The sequence below is a fragment of the Leuciscus leuciscus genome, assembly GCF_965113295.1.
Source record: "Leuciscus leuciscus genome assembly, chromosome: 15".
Taxonomy (NCBI): Eukaryota; Metazoa; Chordata; class Actinopteri; order Cypriniformes; family Leuciscidae; genus Leuciscus; species Leuciscus leuciscus.
Genome location: NC_138739.1, coordinates 17,484,868 through 17,512,101, shown reverse-complemented (window position 1 = coordinate 17,512,101; position 27,234 = coordinate 17,484,868). Strand labels below are relative to the sequence as shown.

The 27,234-nt window shown below is 41.8% G+C and overlaps 3 protein-coding genes across 3 annotated transcripts in view; 2 read left to right on the top strand and 1 right to left on the bottom strand.

Annotated features, from left to right (window-relative positions):
* Positions 1-27,234, top strand: part of LOC309475952 (immunoglobulin superfamily member 10-like) — a 192,274-nt gene that overhangs the window by 15,269 nt on the left and 149,771 nt on the right. Inside the window, exon 2 of the mRNA XM_082138969.1 lies at positions 25,689-26,003. Within this exon, the coding sequence (XP_081995095.1) occupies positions 25,689-26,003 (315 nt within the window). The remainder of the gene's footprint in view (positions 1-25,688; positions 26,004-27,234) is intronic.
* Positions 1-27,234, top strand: part of LOC309475967 (uncharacterized protein) — a 136,940-nt gene that overhangs the window by 69,388 nt on the left and 40,318 nt on the right. The gene's annotated exons all lie outside the window — the stretch shown is intronic.
* Positions 150-3,039, bottom strand: LOC309475041 (uncharacterized protein). Its single transcript, XM_082137650.1, has 2 exons — positions 1,718-3,039; positions 150-898 (listed from the first exon to the last, which is right to left on the bottom strand). The coding sequence occupies exons 1-2, from the start codon at positions 1,790-1,792 to the stop codon at positions 362-364; spliced, it is 612 nt and encodes a 203-aa protein (XP_081993776.1). The 5' UTR covers positions 1,793-3,039; the 3' UTR covers positions 150-361.

Here is a 27,234-nt window from a genome sequence, read left to right as displayed (position 1 = left end):
GCTAAACCAGTCAGGGTCACCTCTCCTAACAACTCTTCCAGGGGCTGGACAACAGTATCTGGGAGGTGCTGTCGTCGCCAAGCATCATTAACAATGCTCGCTTGCGCACCGGTGTCCCACAATGCCTCCATTGGCTGACCATTCATGCGGCAGTTGACCAAGCAGCGCTTTCCAATCAGTTTAATGAGCTGTGATTCATGTTGGGGTGGGAGATACTTTACACTACAGAGATTGGTATTGACTTTTACTGAGGTTGAATTAGATGAATGGGCATTCGACATGGCAAACTGAGATGGCTGATTAGTTTGTATGCGGCCTCCAGGGAGGGTTGGTGACGAGGAATGGGACACTTCAGGGAGGACTACTGATGGCCCCGTCTCAGCAGTCCTTGGTCGTTTCCCGACTGTGAGCTCTGTACTCTGCATCCACGTGAGAAATGGCCTGTTTGTCCACATTTGAAGCAGTGTTGACAATTTTCTCCTACTTGTTCTTCCCTACATTTCTTACAGCCTCGCTGTCGTTCTTCTCTGTACCGTACGGATGTCTTGTTATTCGCTTCCATTGCGGCTGTTATCATCTGTCTCATTTCTGCTCTTAGCTCCTCGATGAGCTTTTGAGTGTCTGGAACCTCATTATTGACCTTCTGGCATTCTTTAGATTCCCTTCCTTTTACAGTTCTGATTGCCATAGCCATACCAGGCTCTTTTGCTGACTGCACAGCCCGGGAAGGTGAGTACTCAGATCGTGGGTCGGTATGGAACTCATGTATGCGGGGAGGTTTACCTGCCTGGAGCCTTTTCAGTTTCTCTTGTCGTTCACCTTCCAGCTTAGCAGCCTCATTCACTGCTTCAATCAGCTCCTCATCCGTTGTCCTAATGTTACTGAGATAGGGCTGTATCTGAAATTTCAGAGAGTCACTTGTAAGTCCGGTTTCAATTGAACGCAGAAATTTACGCTGGATGATATCTCTGCTATAGCGGTCATCATCGCCATCCTCAGCTTTCCACAGCAGTTTCTCTTTCAATTCAATTGCCCTGAAGATGAAGTTCTGAACTGACTCTTTGGGTTCCTGGGATACATTTATGAGCTGGTTGTACAGAGCAGTTGTACTGTCAACTTTGTAATGGCCCTTTAAGATGGTGTATAACGACTGGAGCGCAAGACCACGCTTAATCTCCAACATATCTCTCAGTGGCAAGCCTGGGGTGACCGCTCTAACCACTGCCTCTACTATCTCAGTCTCAGAGTGGCCCTTCTCTAATCCCACTTCCATTTGGCGAATTAGACTGGGGTAGGACAACTTTTCTTTCTGTCCACTTTCTCCTATCTGTCCCCAGATCTTAAATTCTCTTCTTAGAGTCACTTCAGTCAATTTCTGAGATGGTTCAATCCTCTTCTCATACCTTGTGTTACTTTTAAAAGTCTTGTGACTGTCTATCATCTTTTCAGCCTTACCGTAACCTTCTTCATCTCGTTGTGAGCGGCTAAGATACCTTTCTTCCAGCCCTCTTACTTGAGTTGGTTTCTCTCCCATCACCTCCACATCAATGGCACCTTGTTTCACTTCAATCATGAACGAGAGCAAATCTTTGAAACACTGTATGACCTCAGTTTCACTCTCATTCTCCTGAAATTCCTCCAAATTGTTTTCGACTGTCTTAATGAGCAACCGTCTGGGCTTTCCTGGGGACACATTACATTTTAGGTAACGACAAACCTCTTGCAGATGGTCCTCATCTAGCTGCCAGAGTCCAGCGCTCACTTGGTCGTGAAGGAATTGGCTGTTCTCCATGACTAAATTCGTCTCTGTATGAAGAGGTAGTCTTCGTCACACTGCGTACCTCTCCTGGCTGCTTGGCTCGCCAAAATATGTTACACATGTAGAAAGGAGCAGGCGTCGATCCTGGTGCAACACATTTAATAAGGGAGATATTGCATGCAAACCTGCAAGACAGATATCAGATTCAATGTCAATCACAAATGGAGCGTCTCAATTCTGTGTGTTAGCTATCTGCTCGTCTCTGCATTAACTGCTGTATTACGCGTTCTCATTCCATATTACATTTTCTCATTACTCATTTTAGCATTATCTATACCATGGCTGTTAAACAAACTAATGAAATAATTCACTTGCAAATACAGTTTACATATTCAGCCCTTGAACACATATCTTGCACCATAAAATCAAAAATAAACCATGCTAAACTTAATTTGAACCCATACAATTCACTTTGTTTGTTAAACACTTTTCCGAATACATGCATTCTCTTTTCCAGCATGACTTGTTTACTTTAAATAACACTGTAAAGTTCTCATGTCACCTTTCATAACTTTTATATCATTACTGAGCAAATCACGTCATCTGAGTTTATTAACTCTGCCGCCGCGGCATACGATTTGCACGAAATGGCGGACACCCGCGAACTCCACGTGCGTTACTGAACCCGCGTCACTTAAACTATAAATGTAGCCATCAAAATCACGCAATAACTAAATAAACATCGCTGTGAATAATGTATTTTCATATCTGTGCACAATACAGACTCGCGTTTCACATACAAGCTTTCATTACTGTTGTTTCTGATCATGTTCTATTCACGAGTAGTGACAATACAGTTTTTGTGCTCAAAACTTACTTCACACAACAAAATACTAAAGATAACGGTTCATGAACCCCTTTTATCTGTAATAAACTGAGTTAATCTTACCTGCAAGACAGATATCAGATTCAATGTCAATCACAAATGGAGCGTCTCAATTCTGTGTGTTAGCTATCTGCTCGTCTCTGCATTAACTGCTGTATTACGCGTTCTGGAGCAGATCTTAGCGAGAGCTCCCCCTAGCGGTTTGGATAATTTACACTGCTGTATACACATAAATCAATATCCTTCTTGCAGATCTCTTATTAAAGTAACCAAACAGGAGTCTAAGACAGGCTTTAAACACAAGCACAAACATTTAGTCTGAATAGATTACTCTGAATATAAATGTATGCTAATCTCTCACTTCCGTTTGTAATAACTTATTCACACTAGTGCCACACAATCTCAAACATAGAACAAAATAAATATATAATTTCTAAATATCTCGCCCTTGTGGAGGATAAAATTCGCTCTTCAGACCAATTTACATCAAGTAGAAAACACGAAGATATCATAACGAGATCGATGGTCTCTTTCCTGCTCGTGTCCCACATCCCTCTCAAAGCGCAGAGTGGTAGGCTATATATCACGCGTCTTTGTGTGGAAATATAAAACGATTTTTTTTTTTTTTTTTTTTAAATAACCCCCCAACCACCGCCGGTAGTTGGTCCATTACCGCGGTGGTAAAAAAACAAACAAAAAACTGCCACCGTCACAGCCAAAGCTAAATATACTAAATATAATAGGATAACCTTGTTTGCAATTCTATATTGACTAGGGTAAATAGAACTGCATTACTAAAAAGACACTAAAATACAATTTCCATTGACTAAAACTAGACTAAAATGTCATCAGTTTTCGTCGACTAAAACTAGACTAAAATGTCATCAGTTTTCGTTGACTAAAACTAGACTAAAATGTCATCAGTTTTCGTCGACTAAAACTTGACTAGACTAAAAAGAGTATGACCGTGACTAAAACTAATAAAAACTAAAATGACAGCTTGACACAAAGACTAGACTAAAACTAAAATTAAAACAGGCCGCCAAAAACAACACTACCGTCACGTTGGCTTTTATGATGGCTGATGAGGTATGCTCAGCGTAGTGCTTGTGTCACTCTATCATGAATAATTCAAATAAAATAAAGGTGTTGTGTCACGTTGACACTGCCTGTCGTAACTGTTTGTAATCATTCTCATGACTATTAATGTGGTGATGCACACCTTCGTTGTCTTGTATTTATTCATGAGATTGTGACCGAGCGCTTACCTAATGGATACGATGAGCCTACGTCACCTGGCATCTTCAGTTGGGCGCGCGCCCGTGATGCGCAGACGTGAAAACAAACAGCACAAAGCTACTTTCGGTTTTAATAAACACTGTTAAACTTATCACAGTGGGTTGTATGTTGAAAATAGTTATTTTTTACTTTATTTAAGTTTGTCATGAGTTTGTTGCTTCGCGATTAGCGCGAAAGCCTGCCATTATATGCAATAAATCAAAATACGGTTGCAGTTGGAATGTTGTTTCAGAGTTATGAATTATCTTCGACTTCGAATTATCCCCCCATGTCTATTAACAGGGAGTTATAGCTATGTTACATTTGGTTAAGTAAATGTCGTGTCTTAACCCATTTCTCTTTTTTTTTTTTTTTCAGAGATGACATTTGGTATTTACAAGATAATTAAATAATCGATATCAATTAAAAAAATAAAATCAAATAAAGTCCTTAAAATAAAAATATGAGGATGGCACAACTAAGCAAATAAAATGATGACAAAATGACAAAAATTAGAAATTGGATGCAGTTATTATAAACGTCATTACAAACTGAATAACACAATGAATAAGTAAAGATAGATGACAGACAGACCCTTACGAATATAGGCTAACCCATAGTTTTACTATAGTAAAATAATAATAAACTGGTCTTCTGTGGTGGCCGACAGTGCGGTGAGGGTGAGAGTGCGCGCGCGCGACCGGGGCGGGCTCACTCTCTCAAGGTGTGGATAATGTTGTCAAGGCTGGATCTGGATTTTCCCTTTGCCTGCAGAGATTAGGCCTATATTGTCTGTGATGTGGACAAAGTCCTCCGGCTTGACCTGACATGAAGACTTGATACAGAAGCAGAAACAATCTCTCTCTCACTGACTTTGATTCTGCAGTTGAGCAACTCTTCTGAGTGACTGTAACATACTGTACAAAAACAATTTCAATTGTTCTTTTTTACTGTAGGCTATATGTCCAAATAACGAAACAAAATCATTCTGCAGCCAATTTAATGAAAACAACTGATTAAAGAAAACAACTGATGTACAATTTTTTTTTACATTTTTTTTATTTTTTATAAAAATGACTATTAGAGACTAAATAGGACACCTCGGCTTTCAGCTGATATTGCAATTAGTTGTGTTTGGAATAATTATTAATGATATAGTTATTATTTAAATTCATTGTACATTTTCTGCTACTATTTTATATTTTATATTTGTGTTAGCATTCGAACATGTGCCGATCCGCCGTGCAGGAAATCGTGTAGCATCTGTTCATGGTATTAGGTGGCTGATGATCTAGCCTGGCTGCAGTAGCCTACCTAAATGTTACGACGAAATATCCTTATTTTATTATTATTATTATCATCAATATTATTATTATGCTGGTATAATGCTAGCTAATACGCATAGGCTAATTTATTTTGATAAGATTGATATTTCACAAAATAAAACAAACTAATTAGGCTATAATCTTTGGGCGACAGTGCAAAACCCTGAATCATCAATTAGTTAAATTTTCACATTTATTAGAAATTCAATTTCGTACATATCCTAACATAACAGATCCATTTATGAATGGACTTTGATTCCGGTGGTGGCTGCATTGTTTCCGATTTGTGTGATTCAAACAGTTCCAATAACTCTAGCTTTAATAAGTCCAAAAGTCAAACTGTATTGAAAAAATATTAATGTAATATTTTACAAAATTCACAACATGTTTTTATCTACCGACATATTCTGCTTCAATCCATATTTGTTTTTATACATATAATATATATAATATAATTTATTACATCCAGATAATTGGTTGATGAAACATTGATTAAAACAGAGCCGATCCTGACCTCCCTGGGGCCCTAAGCAAAATTCTGTTTAGGGGCCCTCATACCTGACCCGTGAGCCATGAACCATTTGCCATTGCCACACAGTCACACCTGACACCCCAGTGTTCCCACTACAATCCCTCCTTTAACTAGTTGTAGTGAAAATGTAATTCCTGATATCAGAAGACATTGTTACAAGTAAAAAGTTCATTCTTAATATCAAGAATTCACATTTTAAATAGTACAAATTTAATTATTGATATCAAAAATGCATAATTATCCTGTGAATGAATAAAAGCTAAAATGGCGCCAAAGCATGTCACTGTGTTTTAAATGATAAAAGTAATTCTTGATACTCTTGATTCTTGATGGTTATTATTTACTGAGGGATGTGCATCCATATTGACCAGAATCTCCAGCCAATCAACATTTTAAATTCAATGGAGCCTATCAATAGTCAATGTCAATACATTGCTTTCCATATTGCATTTGGGCAGAGTTGTAACTAAACCTTGACTGAGCGACTAGATAATCATCGTCTTGTTTTAAAACTATAATGAGGAGTGCCATCACGCCCGTATTGTACTGGTCCTGACTCACAACAGATGTTTCTGCTGGAAAGTGCGCGTTTAATTTCATGCACGTGCATATGATATGATCGCATGTTAACGCGTGACGCGGTTATCTTTTCCGAGCTGCAGTTTATAAACAAACACCGTTGTCCTTTGTCGTTTATTAAACATAATAAATCAACTCACATCAACTTAACTTTAGCCTACTGTTCTTTGCTGACATCAAACTTTGAGAGGAGAGTCACAAGTCTGCCTGATAACTGTTGCCGCAATGAACTCTTATGATGTTGTTTTCTCTCTCTTTTCGTGACCAGAAGGATAGTTCCGCTTCATTTTCTCATCGATATTGTAAACATTGATTGACGCGCTTTGACACGAGGGGGAGGCGGGGCCTTGAGTAATTTGCGGGGCCCTACGCACTTTGCGTAGTGTGCGTATAGGGCTGATCGGCTCTGGATTAAAATTAAGATACAATTAATACAAAACGAAATTAAATTTAAAGACAGGCTTTCTGCTTTCTGCTTGAGGTCTCTGTGAAAGTTTTAAAGCAGTCTTTTAGTGCCGCTTTCAGAGCGGTCACATGACGGGGAACTGTCCCATCCATAACATTGTTTGTTTTTTTTGTTTTTTTTGTGAAATAAATTTCTAAATAAATGCTACTCATAGTCCAGTGCGACTTATATATATATATATATATTTTTTTTTTTTTTCTCTTCATGACGCGTTTTTTTGATTGATGCGATTTATACTCCGAAGCGATTTATAGTCCGGAAAATACGGGTATATTTTGTGATGTAGACAAAATTCCAGATGTAAATTAGTGGTGTGATCAGTTAAGTTCAGAAATTGCAGTATACAAAAGTAATTTTTTGCTGCATGTTTGTGTTGGCTATGTTATTCTTTGGGGTAGAGGGGTTAAACTTATAACAAAAACCCTTAATTGAAAAACTTTATGAAAAACATGTATTCGAGCAAATGGGACGCTCAAGGGTTCAGGATTAATGCAGTTGAGATGGTGGTGTGTGTTTCCGGTAAGAGAAACACGAGAGGGAATCCCAGTTGAACTTATTTATTCAAAGGAGTTTGTATGTTAATTCACAAATGTGTGGTCTGCAATAAACAGAATATAAACAAAGAAAACAGTTGTATAAGTATATCAGTAAATTATACAAACATGCAGTTAAGCATATCAGTAAATGATACAAACATTCAGTTATTAAGTAATAGGCCTATATAAATTAACATACTTGGGTAAACCGCGTGCGGCGTGATTATATTATTAACATAATAAAGTAAACAATGACATGCAGATTGCACGATCGCAACGTTGTATATGCTTAATATTACAGTAGCAAACATAAAATGTCATTAAATTCAACATTTTCAAACAATATTGAACACACCGGTTGATCTGAAACTAGGTAGAGAATATCTTATAATCTAATCTAATTACAATCATTTTCGAGCTCAAAGTCTGATATGAAAACGGTTTGGTTTCACTTTGTGACGCAGTTTAAAATGCGTTCATTTTACGAGCAAATCTCGACATTCAGAACAATATCAATAACAAAGGCGAAATATATACGAAAACTCACCCCTATTCATTACGCACTGAGAAAAAACATATACGTGGTTGGATAACAGACCAGTCGGTCTGATTTGTAACTTAGCTGCCGATTTTGCATGTCCACACCTGGCTGATCGCTGTATAATACCAAACACTCAGGGGGCTTTCTCACAACATGCATTTTCATTAATACAAGGAATGCAAAAAGTGCTGCACGAGGTGTAACCTCTTTGTGCTCTTTGGGTGTAGGGATGGTTCCATTTAGAAACACAATATGCACTATTAATTATTAAAAATATAAAAACATGTATTTCATTAGTAGCCTAGTGTATTTGTGTGTCTATAGCTGAATATGTTATAAAATCAAAGAGAATAGCTCTGATGATACTACATTTAGGCTACTTTTAATAAATGCATTAATAGACTGCAGTGCTTCATTGTGCAGTGAATACTGAACTGTTTCATCAACAGAAGGGTGTTTTTTGTATGTTGTGTTAATTGATTTTAAAGCAACTATTCATTTAAAGAAGTTTGATTGAGGAAAAACTAAATATCAGTAAGTGATCTATTAACCCCCCTCCCACTTTCTGATTCACACAGTTGCATGCTTTTTATTGTGTTAGGATATGTATTGTTTTAAATGTTGTGTGTTGTTCATTTTTAAAGACATTGTTCAAATTTTATTTTAGATTTAATCCTGCAATTTACAGGATTTGTTTGTTATTTGTGCTTAGATAGCCATACCAGCCAGTATAGTTCCATGGTTTCCAATGTGCCAGCATGCAATTTACGCGTTAACACGCAATTTACGTGTTAACACGTCATTTACGCGTTAACACGTAATTACGTGTTAACACGTAAATCGCGTGTTAACGCGTAAATTGCGCGTTAACGCGTAACTACGTGTTTACACGACAGTTTCACACGTTTTGGCCCTTTTGGCCTTCCATAATTACGTAACCGCAGATCATCTGTCAATCATCGATTAAAGCCCGCCCTGGCAATTTGATTGGCTCGGCCTTTTGGGAGCCGAGCATAATTACTCATCTACGGATCGAGTCCAGAGGCTTGTTCGACTTCATGCAGCTCTGCGCAGACCGATCGGCGGCTGACTTGAAGCAGTGCATGCCGGTTAGAAATTTTGTCCGACTTGATGCAGCGCCGACGCCACGTGACTGTGACGTGTGCCATCAAAGTACCGCGAGACCGATTCGAGAGTAGCCGGAGAACTCAGCCAGCGCAGCTTCTCAAGAGCGGCTGCACGAGGGCTGATGATGACACAGCTGTTCCACGATTGGCCGGATTCACCACATGACAACGATCACGTGTGTTTTGTGTTTATTCGAACACCTTTAGTTCCTCTAAAGCTCACAAATCAGTTTTTTATAACAGTAAACACTCTTTTCATGTAGTTGCGATGTTATATTGTGTCATGTTTATCAAATTAAAACTGATTAAAAAACGTAGACTCCACTTCATTGATAGTAGCTTATGTTGAACTTTATTCTTGTTCAAACAGATGCTGTATGAAGCAGTACATAAAGTATTGAATGAAAATGTCTCTGAAACATCTGTGCATTATTAGGCAAATATTGCATTTATTTAACTTCAGCTGTGGTAAAGTAGGCTACACTCTAAAAACTGCTGGGTTGTGTTAACCCAATTTTGGGTCAAATATGGTCTCACCCAACGTTGGGTTAAAAATTTAATTTAAAAATGGACAAACCCAGCCTTGGTTTACATTTTTAATGTAACCAATGCAATTTGTCCATTTTTAAATTGCATTTTTGTCCATTTTTGATTTTGTCCAAAATGCAATTTGTCCATTTTTAAATTGCATTTTTTAACCCAACGTTGGGTGAGACCATATTTGACCCCAAATTGGGTTAACACAACCCAGCAGTTTTTAGAGTGCATATGCAAACACCACGTGAGCGGTCACTACGGGAACCAGAAAGTGTCCGACTTCACATCTCCGTTTGCAGCTCCTCCCCGCCTGCACGCGGCTACTCTCGCCGATCGGTTACATCCAGCCGCAGCCGATGTCGAACACACCTCAGACCGAACTTCCCGACCAAAAAATGTTGTGGGCGGGGTTCGGGCTGGCACCCAGGCTATGTCAAAACCGCCTCCATCTTGGAACAGGGGTCTTGTCATAGGAAGTAGCTAACGCTGCTATCTCCGCCTGTACTACGAATTCATGGATGATGCCGGACTTTTGTGCTGCATATGGATGTTCACACGAACGAAATCTAAACCAGACAGCATGGGATTACATTTTCTCTGTGGATGGTAGTAGTCAAATTATTATTTTTTTATAAGTTAAGTGTACATTTCTCTGCTTGGAGGAAGAAAATTAACTGTGATTCTCGCACAGAAAATGATCTGTGAATGTGCTGTACTCAGATATTATTTGAAATAACCCTTGTGTTTAGAATGTACAATATGCAGGAGTTGATCCTCAATAGGCTACCCACTTTTGGCTGTGTTGTGCTGTATTGTTCCTAACATTTGATTTTTTACCGATTGTAGGCTATACTTTTAATGGAAAAACAGTGTGACGCTTGTAACCTGTAAGTACAGTCCTAATAGTACGCTTATCCTCTCCCTGTCAATCTTCAAACAGTACATCCATGATTATTATAGCCTACATAGAATTCCACAAATCTTATGTGTGAGTTTTGCACACGGATACAGTGGGCTCAAGGGCTTGTTTCTTCCTTGCAAACTGGGGATGTAGTGCAGCAGATTAGTAAAAAAATCGTTCACTTTGGTATAGAAGCATGAAATTTGGCACAGATACTCTCTAAGGGCCACTATTTTGGAAAAAGGCGTTGGCCACTCAAAAATTTAATATGGCGGCCATTTTTCAAAATGGCCGCCATTGCTATTCAATGCTTATTATATCAATTATTCAAACAGTGATCTAAGCATAACATTTTATACAAATACTCTCTAAAGGACATGTTAATAGAAAAAGATGCTTGTCCCTCAAAAATTCAAGATGGCCGCCATTTTTAAAGATGGCCACCGTTCCTGTCGAATATTAATTATTTCAAGTGTTCAAATGGTGATGCAAGCATAAAATTAGGCAGAAATACTCTTCAAGGAACACTCTTTTGGAAAAAGGTATGTGCCACTCAAAAATTCAGGATGGACACCATTTTCAAGATGGCCACCATTTCTGTCAAATAGTCATAATGTCTGCTTTGTCTGCCTCCTCTCCTTTGACCTGTCCAGCTTAGTTAAACTTGCCAGGGCTATAAAATCCCCACCGGCATAGGTCTCAGGTTCATTGGAGTACACAAGCCTCTCCACCACGGCAAGGTGTAGTCCACAGAGAGGAAGTGCCACTGTTAGAAAAAGGATACGCTGCTGGTACAGGTTGCACATACAGTGGGGAGAACAAGTATTTGATACACTGCTGATTTTGAAGGTTTTCCTACTTACAAAGCATGTAGAGGTCTGTAATTTTTATCATAGGTACACTGAAACTGTGAGAGACGGAATCTAAAACAAAAATCCAGAAAATCACATTGTTTGATTTTTAAATAATTAATTCGCATTTTATTGCATGACATAAGTATTTGATCACCTACCAACCAGTAAGAATTCCGGCTCTCACAGACCTGTTAGTTTTTCTTTAAGAAGCCCTCCTGTTCTCCACTCATTACCTGTATTAACTGCACCTGTTTGAACTTGTTACCTGTATAAAAGACACCTGTCCACACACTCAATCAAACAGACTCCAACCTCTCCACAATGGCCAAGACCAGAGAGCTGTGTAATGGGCTACAGGACAATAGGCAAGCAGCTTGGTGAGAAGTCAACAACTGTTGGCACAATTATTAGAAAATGGAAGAAGTTCAAGATGACGGTCAATCTCCCTCGGTCTGGGGCACCATGCAAGATCTCACCTCGTGGGGCATCAATGATCATGAGGAAGGTGAGGGATCAGCCCAGAACTACACGGCAGGTCAATGACCTGAAGAGAGCTGGGACCACAGTCTCTAAGAAAACCATTAGTAACACACTACGCCATCATGGATTAAAATCCTACAGCGCACACAAGGTCCCCCTGCTCAAGCCAGTGGAATTCCAGGCCCATCTGAAGTTTGCCAATGACCATCTGGATGATCCAGAGGAGGAATGGGAGAAGGTCATGTGGTCTGATGAGACAAAAATAGAGCTTTTTGGTCTAAACTCCACTTGCCGTGTTTGGAGGAAGAAGGAGGATGAGTACAACCCCAAGAACACCATCCCAACCGTGAAGCATGGAGGTGGAAACATCATTCTTTGGGGATACTTTTCTGCAAAGGGGACAGGACGACTGCACCGTATCGAGGGGAGGATGGATGGGGCCATGTATCGCGAGATCTTGGCCAACAACCTCCTTCCCTCAGTAAGAGCATTGAAGATAGGTTGTGGCTGGGTCTTCCAGCATGACAACGACCTGAAACACACAGCCAAGGCAACCAAGGAGTGCCTCTGTAAGAAGCATCTCAAGGTCCTGGAGTGGCCTAGCCAGTCTCCAGACCTGAACCCAATAAAAAATCTTTGGAGGGAGCTGAAAGTCTGTATTGCCCAGCGACAGCCCCGAAACCTGAAGGATCTGGAGAAGGTCTGGAGGAGTGTGCCAAAATCCCTGCTGCAGCGTGTGCAAACCTGGTCAAGAACTACAGGAAACGAATGATCTCTGTAATTGCAAACAAAGGTTTCTGTACCAAATATTAAGTTCTGCTTTTCTGATGTATCAAATACTTATGTCTTGCAATAAAATGCAAAATACTTAAATCATACAATGTGATTTTCTGGATTTTTGTTTTAGATTCCGTCACTCACAGTTGAAGAATACATATGATAAAAATGACAGACTTCTACATGCTTTGTAAGTGGGAAAACCTGCAAAATCAGCAGTGTATCAAATACTTGTTCTCCCCACTGTATCTGCGAGACGGAAGGCGGAAGGACCATCAGAATTGAGACTGGTTTCAACAATATAGGTGACCAGTTCAGAAAGAGCCATAAGAAAGATGGCTGGTTGAATCGTTTCACTCTGTGACTCTTTCTCAAGCCTTCTGAGGTTTCTCTCTGTTGTAAAGATGAATGAGATGCAAATGATGGTATTTCAGCTCCTGTGCAATGGCATCAGCACCACTTAGTTGAGACAATAATTTAGCATCATTCAGTGTTTGTGCACATTCATGTAGTCTGTCATTCAGTTGCAGTGTCATTACCTGACGTAGGTCAGATTCAGGAGATATGTTATCACAAAGAAAGCAAACCTGATCATCTAGACTTTTCTGCATCATGGTTCTGCGATGCTTTGTTTGGCCTTCATCTATCTCACTACATTGAGCATCGGATTGTTGCTTCTGGGCACAAAGTAACTTTGTGTGGTTGAACCGAAGTCGACAATTGTAGTGATACTTCGCTTGGTTCCTTCTCAAAGCTTCTATACCACCACCTTCATCCAGTCGTTCCAGGTCCAGGGTCATTGGCATTTTGTTCATCTTGTGTAAGAGTGGAATGTTGGTGGCAATCATTTTATAGCCATCATGTTGAGAAACATGATGGGTAGGTGGTGATTGGAGGGGTTCCTTTGTGTCTGTCTGACAAAGACAACATTTCTTCCAATCAGTTGGCCTCTTGGCTGACATGGGATTTTCATTTGCCATTTTGGGGGTTTGTTGTCTGATTAAGGCCGAGGGGTTATCCTTTTACCACCTCAATCATAGACATAGTACACATTCAGGTATGGGATACAACTAGGTACGGGTCACCTACACCTAGCCCGATCATTCATCCAGTGCCATTTAAGTCCCGTGTGATCTGTACACCTTCCAGGTAAGCATACATGAACAAGTCATGTATTGCCCCGCTTACCCTTGGCTCGGCTCGGCTGGCACAACCTGTCAATTCAGGTGCGGCTATCTAATTACATCTATTACTAGCTAATTGATGAGGGGCTGGTAGACAGCATTTGGGACACTAAACTTAGCTATACTATTACTACTAGTCAAGAACTACAGTGTAAGTAAAACTAGATCAGCTGACACTGAACCCCATGCTGAGTTCCACAGCAGTTAAGTCACCAGTGTGCCCTGGTTGTGTAATGACGTTCACTCTATTAAACAAAACCTTCCTTAACACATTAAATTGAGCTCTGAAAGAAATGGTGGCCATCTTGAAAATGGTCACCATCTTGAATTTGAGCGGCACACACCTTTTTACATGATAATGTTCCTTGAAGAATATTTGTACCAAATTTCATGATAGCAGCACCATTTGAAAAAAAGATGTAAGGATTCAAGAGAAATGGCGGCCATCTTGAAAACTGGTAGCCATCTTGAATTTTTGAGGGACAAGCACCGTTTTCCCAAAAAACATTCTGAAGAGAGTATTTTCACAAAATGTTATGCCTACATCACTGTTTTAACAATTGACATAATGAGCATTTTACAGAAATAGCGGCCATCTTGAAAAAATGGCCGCCATGTTGAATTTTTCGGTGGCCAACGCCTTTTTCCCAAAAAGTGACCCTTAGAGAGTATCTGTGCCAAATGTCATGCTTCTATACCAATTTGAACGATTCTCTTGAAATATGCCATTAATCTGCTGCACTAATGGAGGTGTGGAAGGACACTTGAATTTTTGAAAATGTCAACTGTTTAAAGCCTTTCTTTAAAGTGAATTTCGTTTTGTATAAATTGTATCATAATTTTAATTAATTTTATTCATCAACAAATTGCCTGTTAATATAATCATGGAGGCGCCCGCGCAGTCACTTACATTGCACGTTTTTGCTTGCACGCACACATATGTCGAAAAAACAAGATATTATGTTGAAATAACATTATTATTAATAAAACATATTTTAAAATATTTGATTGAATGCTGAATGTTGCGCTTGTTCAATTTAATAAAATGAAAACTTTAACTGTGATCATTAAAATAATTGAATTTTAAATATTTAGTGGCCAAGTTTTGCTAATTAGGGTGAATAGTGGTAAAGTGGGACACTTTCTGATAATTTACCTCTGCATAATGTTTTATTATGATCCAAATGTCTTAGCCCCTCATATGATACTATTCTAAATAGCTTAAGAGCTCTACTCTACTATACAGAATAAAAAAGAAAGAAACATTAAACACAGGATGGATGACTCTTCCTCAAACACACACTGACCCCAAACCACATTTTTCCAGGCGCTACTGTCAAACTGGGACACCTTTATTGGTAAACTGGGACACTTCAAACACATTAAATTGTTACTCAAATGTAGGCCCAATGAATTAAATACACAATAAAAATATAAACAACAACAAGAAAATAATAAAAATAACATTTTTTTTAAGGAGGGATGCAAGTACAGCAGATTATTTCTACCCCTCCCTCCATCACCTGTCCACAATATTTTGTATTGGGTTTAGTTAATTTCATATAAATTAAAAAAATAGAAATCTTCATAAACATTTCTTCTTGTAGGCTAATTTTGTTCCACACAGGCTAAGTTTCATTTCTTTTTGTTGAAAAGTTTTTTGCAAATATTGCAAATGTTTGCCATACAAGCTTGTATCCTCCATCTTTCTTTTTTTTTTTTTTTGGAATTGGCATTGTTTTTTTTAAATCAGTTTACAATCTTTGTTGAAATATGTAGCTAGCTAACTAAATGTATGAGGGGCATACAAAAAGGGAACTCAATTCCCCATTAGAATGACTTAAATGGCTGTCCCAGTTTGCCAGTAACACCCTGTCCCAGTTTAACAATACGCTATTGGCAAACTGGGACAGTGTCAAAATCACATAAAAAACAACAAAAAAAGATTCATATGAATGTGATTTTTACAAATTCTGATTCACCATTACATCCTATAACAAAATATATAACAATTACAAATGATCCATGAGTGTTTTAATTTTTATAAGCTTAACAATATTCACCTCAGAATGCTATGTCATTTTACTTTACCATCATGGTTCACTGTAAGGTTGTTGAATATGGTGTGCCACACCCCCGGAAGTGATGTCATAGCCACAGAATCTATATTTTTTTATCACATACTTGCTTATGATGAGCTCAGTGTTGATTTTTAGCAATGGAATGATTTACATGTAAAGATAGAAATTAAAAAGCTTAACTGTCCCACTTTACCCATTGTCCCACTTTACCACTATTCACCCTATATAATTATATATATATAGTGATAGTTTATTCTAAGTTTACTCAAGTGGAAAAATGTGACTAATAAACTTAGGCCTACTAGCAAATGCATTATATTTTGAAAAATAAGTAATTATATCAAAACCTTAAATTTCCTCTGGACTCAATGATAAATGCATGTCTGACCGTTGGAACGAACCATAAAAACTAGAAAATCGCATTCATGACGATTTATGGTGATTTTATTTCCGTTATACCTTTGTCTACATTGACGCTGATACATTAAGAGGAGGGGCTCCCCTGTTCCAAGATGGCAGCTCTATTGACGCATTCGTTCCAATGAACTGCCGTATACCAGGCGACATCTAGTGTATCTATGCCTCCTAATATGGCAGGGATTTCGGCTGTCAACAGCTGCTACTTTCTGCTGCCAGCAGCTGCCAATTTTTTCGCTGAACCCCAACTGTAATCTGGCATACCGGGCAAATGCCAGGTGGGTCGACGTGCTTTTTGGACCGATACATCTCATAATTTCTTAACGGCCCATAAAACTCATACATCGGCGGCCCATTCGTTTTGTATTCGTTACAGCCCTGGTGGCAACAACAAATCAAGCCATCATGCATAGCTTTAGTGGATTTCTGACCTGTCATACCCTATTGAGACCCAGAAATTTTTATTTTTTCTTCATCTCATCACATTGTTTAAAGGGGTCATGACATGAGAAACCAAATTTGCCTTGATCTTTTGGCATATAAGAGGTCTTTGCACCATTAAAACGTCCTGCAAGTTTCATAGCTTAAGACGTCCTCCCCATTATAAACGAATCATTTATTTAATCAAGCTCTAAATACAGCTCGTTCTGGAGCCATGGTATGAAGTGACGTCACGGTACGAAGTGACGTAGCAGTCGTTTGCATATGACCGCCTCCAGCGTAGACAACTACGCTTCAAGCGCAAGATAACCACCTCATTTCATCATCGCATGTGTCACGCGCTTCACATGTGTTCAGTTCAGTCGACGTGCAGCGAGTGGGTCTGTTTACAAGAAGATTGCGATGTCACGACATGCAGATGTGCTGTTCCTGGCTGTGGACAAACAACATGTTTGAATAATATACGCTGCTGAAAGATCCAGACGTCAGGGGAAGATGGATGCAGTTTATTTTTCGCGGACGTCCCAGTCGCGGCAGTGTTAATTTAAGCGTGTGTTCTCCACATTTCAAGGATGAGTGACATTTGAGAACAATCGCAGTATGATGCTGGTTTTTCAAGGAAACTTTTGTACAAGATAAGGCCGTGTGGACTATTCTGGGCTACACAACGACGACGCAAACTGTAAGTAATGTAGGCTATTTAAAACTTAAAACTTTTTTAAAACGTTAATTGCAGTTTAATTCATTATGAATAATCACCGTGTTTTTTAGCCTAATTATTGTTTTATGACCGTCATGTTCATGCCCTGTAGGCTTTTAAAAGATGTAGGCTGTTAAACTGACAAAATAGTTTCACTTTCTATGTGGACGGGCTGATGCATTCTTAGTTGTGTTGATGGTTCATTTCCTCTGATTCCGACTCAAACATCATTGCAATCGCCATCACCTCGCACGCATCACCCGCTATGGTAACGGTAAACACAGCTTCGCAAAATCCGCACGTTTTGAAAAGGGGGCGTTAACAGTTGATGCAGAGGCACTGACGTTATCCAATCATAACAGTGGGTGTTAACACTGAACTCTTAAAGGGGAAACACCCCCAAAACAGACTGTTTGAATCAGAGCATGAGAAACAGGGTGGGAAAAGGTCAAAAATCGTACTCGGTTACTAACGTAACCTCGGTTCTCTCTAGAGAGGAAACGAGTACTGCGTAATATCTTACGCTAGGGGAAATCTCTTTTCCGCGAGATACTGAAGCCAAAAAATTATCCTTAATTTTGAAATAATGTAAAACGCGTTGCGGCAGCATGCAGACATAGGCGAGACAGCTCGCGCGCCTATTGGCTGCCCTGCGGCAACTGCAGCAGCCTATCGATAAGGCCCTATCGTGACGTCATCACCAATGGGGGCGCTTCGCGCCCCATACGTCACGTCCCGCCGAAACGGGCGTGGCCTGGGGCTATAAATATAGCATCGAAAGGCTAGCTTACCGGTTTTTCATCGCCGGAGCGAACCGGAGCGTGCGCAGGCACGGCAAGATACGCAGTACTCGTTTCCTCTCTAGAGAGAACCGAGGTTACGTTAGTAACCGAGTACGTTCTCTTACGAGAGGTACTCTCGTACTGCGTAATATCTTACGCTAGGGGAAACAGTGTAAAACGCCGTGCATGCTATGATCCAGCACCAAAGTCCCAAGGGCAGGTGCCCGGGCTCATGTAGTACATGATCATAAGTGACTCACAGAGAGCCCAGGAAGAGTGGCTAGAATAGCATCATTCCTGTAATGCAGCATCCTATAAGAACAGTTATAGTGATGGTATTTACTCAGTCAGGGCGACCCCGGCCTGGACTGATGAATATAGTGGGTCTTACACATTGCCCATAGAGCTGCGCGATCTAAACGAGCGTTGCTCGCGCTATTTTGGTATTCTGGGCCGGACGTACTCGGGGCAGACAGTACCGATTTCTAGACTGAAAGCAGCTTAGCTTGCAGAGCGGGAACCTCTAGGTTATAAAACCTTATAAATGTAGACGGGGAGGCCCAGCCTGCCGCCATACAGATATCTTGCAAGGCAATCCCACTAGACCAAGCCCACGACGAGGCCACGCCTCTCGTGGAGTGCGCTCTGACACCCAATGGGCACTGCAAGCCCTTAGAGGTGTAAGCCAGCGCTATAGCATCGACTATCCATCTGGATAGGCTCTGTTTCGAAACGGCGAGTCCCTTAGAACGTCCGTAGAGTGAAACAAAGAGCTGCTCCGTCTGTCTGAAAACAGACGTGCGGGACACATAAGCCCTTAGCGCCCTGACTGGGCAAAGGAAGCTGGCGTCCTTCTCCTCGTTAGAGACCGGCAGGGCAGACAGGGAAATTACCTGGGCCCTGAACGGTGTATTGAGGGATTTAGGGACGTACCCGTGCCTTGGTTTGAGTATGACTTTCGAGTCATTTGGCCCAAACTCCATACACGTCGCGCTCACTGAGAGCGCTTGTAAGTCCCCTATGCGCTTCACTGAAGCGAGAGCCAGAAGAAACACAGTTTTGAAAGACAAGTGTTTGATATCTACTGACTGGATAGGCTCAAATGGGGCACCCTTCATGGCCTCCAAGACCGTAGAAAGGTCCCATATGGGGACTGAGGGAGGTCTGGGAGGATTTAACCTCTTAGCTCCTCTAAGGAACCGAATGACCAGATCGTTCCTTCCTAGTGACTGACCAAGCGTTGGTTTGGAAAACGCTGCTATAGCCGCCACATAGACTTTGAGCGTGGATGGGGCTCTGCCTTCATCCAGTAGCTCTTGTAGGAAGGAGAGAACCTCCGTCACTCCACAGTCCAGGGGTGAAAAGCCGCGTGCTGTGCACCAGCTGGAGAACACTGACCATTTTGAGGAATAGAGCCGTCTCGTAGAGGGAGCTCTAGCCTGCATGATCGTGTTTAACACTCCCTCTGGGATATCAGAGGGTACCCGTTGATGGCCCACGCATGTAGGGACCAAAGCTCCGGGCGAGGATGCCAGATCGAGCCCCTGGCTTGAGAGAGGAGGTCCCTCCTCACTGGTATTGGCCATGGGGCAGTGCTCGTCAGCTGCATAAGAACTGGGAACCAAGCCTGGTTCTTCCAGAACGGAGCAACCAGTAACACTGAGCATCTGCTTTCCCTGATCCGCTCTAATACCTGAGGTAGGAGCGTGATGGGGGGAAAGGCATAGAGCGGGCAGCGGGGCCAGACGTGGGCCAGCGCATCCCTGCTCTTTGAGAAAAATTCCGGGCAGTGAGCGTTTTCTTGAGACGCAAACAGGTCTATCTTTGCTCTGCCGAATGTCTGCCACAGCAGTTGGACTGTCTGCGGATGCAGTGACCATTCTCCTGCTGGAACATTGTTCCTGGACAGTCTGTCTGGTCCCACATTCAGGTGGCCAGGCACATGCGCTGCTCTGAGCGAGCGCAAATTGTGCTGAGCCCATACCAGGAGGCGTTTCGCTAACCTGTATAGGTTTCGGGATGTGATGCCTCCCTGGCGATTTATGTAGGCTACCACTGACATGTTGTCCGAGCGGACCAAGACGTGGTGTCCTGCTATTTGGGGACGAAAGCGCCTCAGCGCGTTGTCGACTGCCATCATTTCCAGGCAGTTTATGTGCAGAAGCTTTTCCCGTTCTGACCACTGGCCAAAAAACGGTCTGCCCTCGAGCAGTGCTCCCCATCCCGAGGTGGAGGCGTCCGTGGACACCACCTTCACACTCGAGGAAGTCCCCAGGCTTACACCTGACTGGTACCAGTCGGTCGCTCTCCAGGGTATCAGTGCTGAGACGCATTCCTGATCGACCTTGAGACGAAAGAGACCTGAAGTCCATGCTCGACGCGGTACTTGCGCTTGTAGCCAGAACTGCAGTGGGCGCATGCGAAGCAGACCCAGCTGGAGAACTGTGGATGCTGCTGCCATGAGACCGAGCATCCTTTGAAACTTCTTTAGCGGGACTATAGTGCCGCGGCGGAAGGTTTCTGTCATGCGCTGAATAGTCAATCTGCGCTGTGGCGATATTTGAGCTGTCATTGACAGCGAGTCCAGTTCTGTGCCCAGGAAAGATATTCTCTGACTGGGAGACAGTGAACTTTTCGCCCAGTTGACTTTGAGACCCAGATTCTCGAGATGTTCGAGTAAAATGGTTCTGTGTTCTATGAGCTCCGTATGTGACTGAGCTAGAACCAGCCAATCGTCCAAGTAGTTCAAAACTCGCATTCCCCGAAGTTTCAGGGGAGCGAGGGCTGCGTCCATGCACTTCGTGAATGTACGGGGTGCTAGGGACAGGCCAAACGGTAGGACTGTGTATTGATAAGCCTGGCCCTCGAAGGCGAATCTCAAAAATTGCCTGTGACGTGACGCTATTTGTATTTGGAAATACGCGTCTTTCAGATCTATTGACACAAACCAGTCCCCGTGGCGAATTTGCGCGAGGATTTTCTTGGTTGTGAGCATTCTGAACCTGCGTTTTGAAAGCGCTACGTTCAGTTGTCTTAGATCTAGAATGGGTCTGAGACCCCCGTCTTTTTTCGGAACCAGAAAATATCTGCTGTATAGCCCCCCTTCGCTCTGAGCTTGAGATAAAGGCTCTATTGCCCCTTTGCTCAACAGCTTCGCAATTTCGGTACGAAGTACACTTGCTACTTCCTTTTCTACCGTGGTTTCGACTCGCACCGCACAACGGCGGGGACGTCGAGCGAACTGTAGCGAATAGCCTCTTTTTATAATGTTCAGCACCCATTCTGATACACCGGGAAGCTTTGCCCACGCATGTGCGTGCATAGCTAAGGGTTGAATGAGATTGGAGCTCTGGTCGTGACATAGTGGCGACCGGGGAGCTTCGGTATGCTGTATTATAGACACCGCATTTGCAGCGCTCGAGGCGGGGAGTGTTTTGATCACAGCGGGCGGTTCGCCCGCGCTCGGCTCTCTCACGGCAGGTAGCTGAGAGACGGCGAGCGTGGGGGAAACCGAGGGATTCGTCATGTCTGTGAGTGAATGTGGGCGCAGGACAGCGGGCACATTTGCACTGAAAACACCATCGACCTGAGTCGGTTGTATGTGTGTTGGTTTCGTTTTTACAGAAACCAAGAGACATGCAGCGTGTAGTGTTTGTGGGCACTGGGACGTGGGCACGTTCACTACATTCTGTGCGCAATCGACATGAGTCGATTTTATGTGCGCGAGCCCTGTGGGGCGGGCTGTGTCTGTGTGTAGGAATGGGCACTGGGCAGTGGGCATTTTTACTACACTCATAACACCGTCGGCCGTGGCCGGAATACCAGAAAATACGCTCTTTACAGGATTTATCTGGGTCGCCGTGAAAACGGCGTTTGTGTACAGGCAAGCGGGTAATGCAACCGACTTGTTTACTGCAGAGTACACTGGAACAGTCGCATGTAATGGAACTGGACGAGCGGGAAGTTTTGGTGGAAACCCGGCCGCAGCGGGGCTTGAACACCGTCGTTTTCCTAAGCTGGCTAGGAAGACTTTGAGGCCTCGGGCTTCATCTCAACCTTCGGCCGAGTCCCACGCTGTGGGGGGCGGCGGCCGGCAGAGCGAGAGCGTGGTCTCTGGTCCCGGGCCTGTCGACGCTGTGAAGCGGCGGCGGGGGGCGGTGGCTGCGAGCTGCGAGCAGACGGCTGTTTAGAGCGGCCTGATGCGGAGCTAGAGCGCTTTGGCAAAAAGTGCTTCATGGCCTGCGACGTCTTTTGTACCTCAGCGAATCTGTCCGCGAAATCTTTGACGGACGATCCAAAGAGGCCAGTAGCAGAAACGGGGGCGTCGAGGAACACAGAGCGCTCCGAGTCCGGCATTTCTGAAAGCGTCAGCCAGAGGTGTCTCTCAGCAACGGTGAGAGAGGCCATGTTCCGCCCTATGGCCTGTGCAGCGGATTTCGTAGCGCGGAGTGCGAGGTCCGTAGCGCTCCTTAAATCCGCCACGTTGATTGCTTCCGTGCCTTCCTCGTCCAGCTTTCGGAGAAGGTTAGCTTGGAAGATCTGGAGAGTGGCCATAGTGTGTAGCGCTGATGCAGCCTGCCCAGCGGCGGTGTAAGCGCGACTGTGCAGGGTGGAAGTAGCGCGGCAGGCTTTTGAAGGTAGCGCCGTCTTAGTCCGCCGTCCAGCAGAGGGCGGGCAAAGATGGGCTGCTACCGCCTCCTCCACTAGAGGGAGAGCGAGGTATCCTCTGTCTTTGGCACCGTCCACCACGGAGAATGCCGCCGAAGCAGAGGAACGTAGCCTGGCTGAAAAAGGGGCGCTCCAAGACTTTGCCAGTTCTTCATGAAGCTCAGGAAGAAACGGGGCGGGTCTTGAGGGCGTGGAAACGCGGTCCCCTTGCAGAAAACAGCCGTCCAGACGGTTGCGTGTAGGCTCGGCGGGCGCGGACCACTCGAGGCCGAGGCTCTCTGTGGCCTGTGTGAGCAGACGCATCAGCTCAGCTTCAATGCTGGCCCGTTTTCCTGACGACTCGCGGGCAGAAGAAGGGGCGAGGTCCACAGAGCTCGCCCAATCCTCGCTGTCCGAAGCCAGGATAGAGCAGTTGTCCTCCTCGAAAACTGCCGCTTCTTCCTTGTCATCTCCGGCGGAAGCGGCGGCCAGCGGCGGCCACTGTCCGGGAGTGAGAGACTCGAGAGAAGCAGACGGCGAAGCTGGCAGGCGCACCGGCGAGCTTTTCTCGGTGGGAGGCTCAGGGATCCGCTGAGCACGGCGCTTTTTACGGCGCGGCGTCGAAGCGGGGGGTGCAGGCTCGTGGAAAGTTGCCATGCGAGTCCTCAGAGTCGCCATAGGCATAAGCTCGCAGTGAGGGCATCCGCCGTCAGCGAGCGCTAGAGCCGCATGTCCTTCACCCAGGCAGGAAACGCAGATGACATGGCGGTCCCCGTCGCTGAGTGGGGCTCGGCACGAGCCACAGGATGGACGAGACATCTTGAAAAAGACGCTCTGCTCTTTTAGAAAGGGAGTGTGAGTCGCGGCGGCGAACACACACAATGCAATGAAAGGATATAACGCCGGATAGCGTAGCAGGAACGGTGGTTGAAGGCGGCGCGGCCAGCGACTCCAGGTACCGAACTCGTCCCGCTGAAATGCTGTTTCCACGGCGCGGCTTCTTCTCTCTGGATCCAGCGATGCGTGAGCTCCGCTGAAGAGATGAAAAATCGGTAAGCTAGCCTTTCGATGCTATATTTATAGCCCCAGGCCACGCCCGTTTCGGCGGGACGTGACGTATGGGGCGCGAAGCGCCCCCATTGGTGATGACGTCACGATAGGGCCTTATCGATAGGCTGCTGCAGTTGCCGCAGGGCAGCCAATAGGCGCGCGAGCTGTCTCGCCTATGTCTGCATGCTGCCGCAACGCGTTTTACATTATTTCAAAATTAAGGATAATTTTTTGGCTTCAGTATCTCGCGGAAAAGAGATTTCCCCTAGCGTAAGATATTACGCAGTACGAGAGTACCTCTCGTAAGAGAACACTAAATTTTAAACGTTTTTGTGTCCAAAAAACTATAGTAATACTATAATTGTACCTAAGGGAACACAATAAAAGAAAAGAAAAAACCATGTCATGACCCCTTTAAAGCACAAGAAACAAATGGTAAAAAGACAAAAATAATAATAAAAAAGAACATTTTTGTTTCATTTTGTTTTCATTTTATTCATAAGTTATGTATGTCCTCTGTAGCGGACTCCGTTGTTTTAAAAATAAAATGACATGAAATTATATGTAAAGGCAAAAACAATGTGATTTTTTTTTTTTTTATCAATCACCAATACATTTTTGGGTTTCAGGATTTATTTTAACTAAAATTTGTATAAAGATGATTCTCAATATGTTATGAAAGATTTAACGGAATTAATTGATACACCATTTTACTTTAAGCAATATGTGGGTAAAATGTCCATACATTAATATTCTCATTCAATGCAAAGCATCTATACATTGTATCTAATGTGCACATTAATGTGTTCTTGGAGCAACATTTAATGAAAAAAATAAGTGTAATAATTAGCAACATTTTAATAATAATATCTAATATTTCATAGGAATATTGATGTATAATTTATTTCCACATTTACTTTTTGTGTCTCCCAAAATGCCTGATAAACATGATTTAAGTCCTGGTGTCCTCTACAGTGGACATGTCTGAAATCAATGTCCTGTTCTGTAACAGAAAGTCATTTTTTTATTTGAAACCCCAAAACGTTTTCCTGAGATGTTGGTTTAAAAACAATTAGAAAAGTAGTCAGATTTAAATTATAATTACAATATGTTATATTTCCATAAGAGTGCTAGATTTGATCACTAAATTAATGTCAGGCATTTTTAAAGACCAAGGAGAAGTTGTTTTCAGGGTGAAACCTCCAAACATTTGGTGTCTCTGAAAAGTCCTGAATGTGCTCTTTACAGGACACCCAGCTTGTGACATGTGACGTGTATGATGTCAGAGAAATTCACTAAAATATAATGTCCACTACAGTAGACAAAAGTCTATTACTGGGTCCCAAGAGGATATACATTAGTTTTCACGATTATGTTAATTGCATTACCACAAAGTAATCATATATAACTTTTACAAATAATTTTCACAATTGTTCTTTAAAAAGCTTAGTTTAAGTGTGGGTAACATAAATTACTGTAAACAATATCATACTCTTATTTCTACAGTGCATGTGTGAAGGTACCCAGCATGCAATGCAGCATGAATAGTTGTGCTGTGGAGTACGTTTTTTACTAGTTGGTTTTATTTAATTTTGTGTAAAAGCTGAATGAATAAATGTAACACATCTGTAGATTGTAGATGAAGAGTGTTTTCTCTCATTAGTTTGTCAGGAAGACTGTCTGTTTACAGCTGAATAATTCATTGCTTATAAGACAAGACTAAAGGATCTGTTAAATCTGTTCACTAATATCAGCAGCAGTGTTATATGGGTTTAATCTCTGAGAAACTGTTTCTGTTTGTTCTGCAGGAGTGTTTGGTGTTGATGCAGATGCAGTGAAGACAGTAATGGAGGGAGAATCTGTCACTCTAAAACCTGATCCTACTAAAATACAGGGAATTAATGATATACTGTGGAAGTTTGAAGGTTCCACTATCGCTCAATTCAATGGAGATAAGATCTCATATCCCCATCTCACTGAGAGATTCGGAGACAGACTGCAGCTGTATAAGAATGGATCTCTGACCATCAAGAATACGAGAATCAATGACACTGGACTGTATGAACTAGAGATCAGCCACAACTCTGGGACCTCACGTATGACATTCAGTGTTACTGTCTCTGGTGAGGACACATTTAGTATTTTTTGAATAAGTTGTTTTCAATAGAGACATTTCTACAGAACCAGTAAAATGCTCTATACCTTTCACAGATCTAAAACCAACAATTAATGCATATACCAAAATAAATGGCAGTCAGAATAGGATCATTGCTTAAATAGCAAATTACCAGAAATAATTGAATTTTATCATTTGAATAATCACTTTGATCAAGTAATTTACACACAATTACAGACTTGCACATCAATCAAAAATTTGATTGAAGGTTTTTAGAATAAAAAAAAATCATAAATATTATTTAGTTAAATTTTTATAAAACTAAAACTATTTATTTATTTCTCAATAACTATAATAAATATATGCACCATGATCATAGCCACAGCAGCTTGCATAGTGTTAAAAAGGAGGAATTGTTTTTTTTCACGTTTTTGTTTCACAGATGAAACGGAATAAAACTGCAAGTGCAGCACAACGAATATTATATATAATGTGTTTGACATTGTTACAGAATTTTTTAACTCTCATGTTGTTCTGAATATTATCACAGCTGAGCTTGGGCCACAAGCTTGAATGGTCTTAAATTACTGACACCTGTAAATAAATCTGTGATAAATACTGACTACATGAACTTTAATCTTCATCACTGATTTGATTTTAATGTTTACATTGCAATTAATTAACCATCATTAACATAAAGATCTATTTACCACATCTTCTCTCCTACTGACGTTTTGAGTGATTGTTTCTGACGGTCTGTCTTTATCATTACAGAACCAGGTCTGTCTTCAGGTGCTAAAGCAGGAATAGTTGTTGTTCTGCTGCTGGTGTTTGCAGTTGCAGCTGCTGGTGTTTTTTACTATCGCCGCATAATCTGTTCTCTAAAACCTTTATTGGGTAAGTATAACAACTCATACAACTAGAGATTTTCCAATGTAAAACATTTTCCAAAACTATTTTCCATATATATATATATATATATATATATATACAGTATATATATGTATGTATATATACAGTATATACATGTATGTGTATATATATATATATATATATATGTATATATATATATTTATATATATACAGTATATGTATGTGTATATACAGTATATATATGTATATATATATATGGAAAATAGTTTTGGAAAATGTTTTACATTTTATTTATTTTTTACATTTTATTTATTTTTTAAGTTCTGCTTGTGATTTTGATTGCAAAAGTTGGCCTAAAATCATAA

Coding starts and splice junctions, on each gene's coding strand:
- LOC309475041 (XM_082137650.1), bottom strand. CDS start 1,792: ATGGAGAACAGCCAATTCCTTCACGACCAAGTGAGCGCTGGACTCTGG. Junction 899..1,717: donor ATGAGGACCATCTGCAAGAG/GTTTGTCGTTAC, acceptor CTGAAATTTCAG/ATACAGCCCTATCTCAGTAA.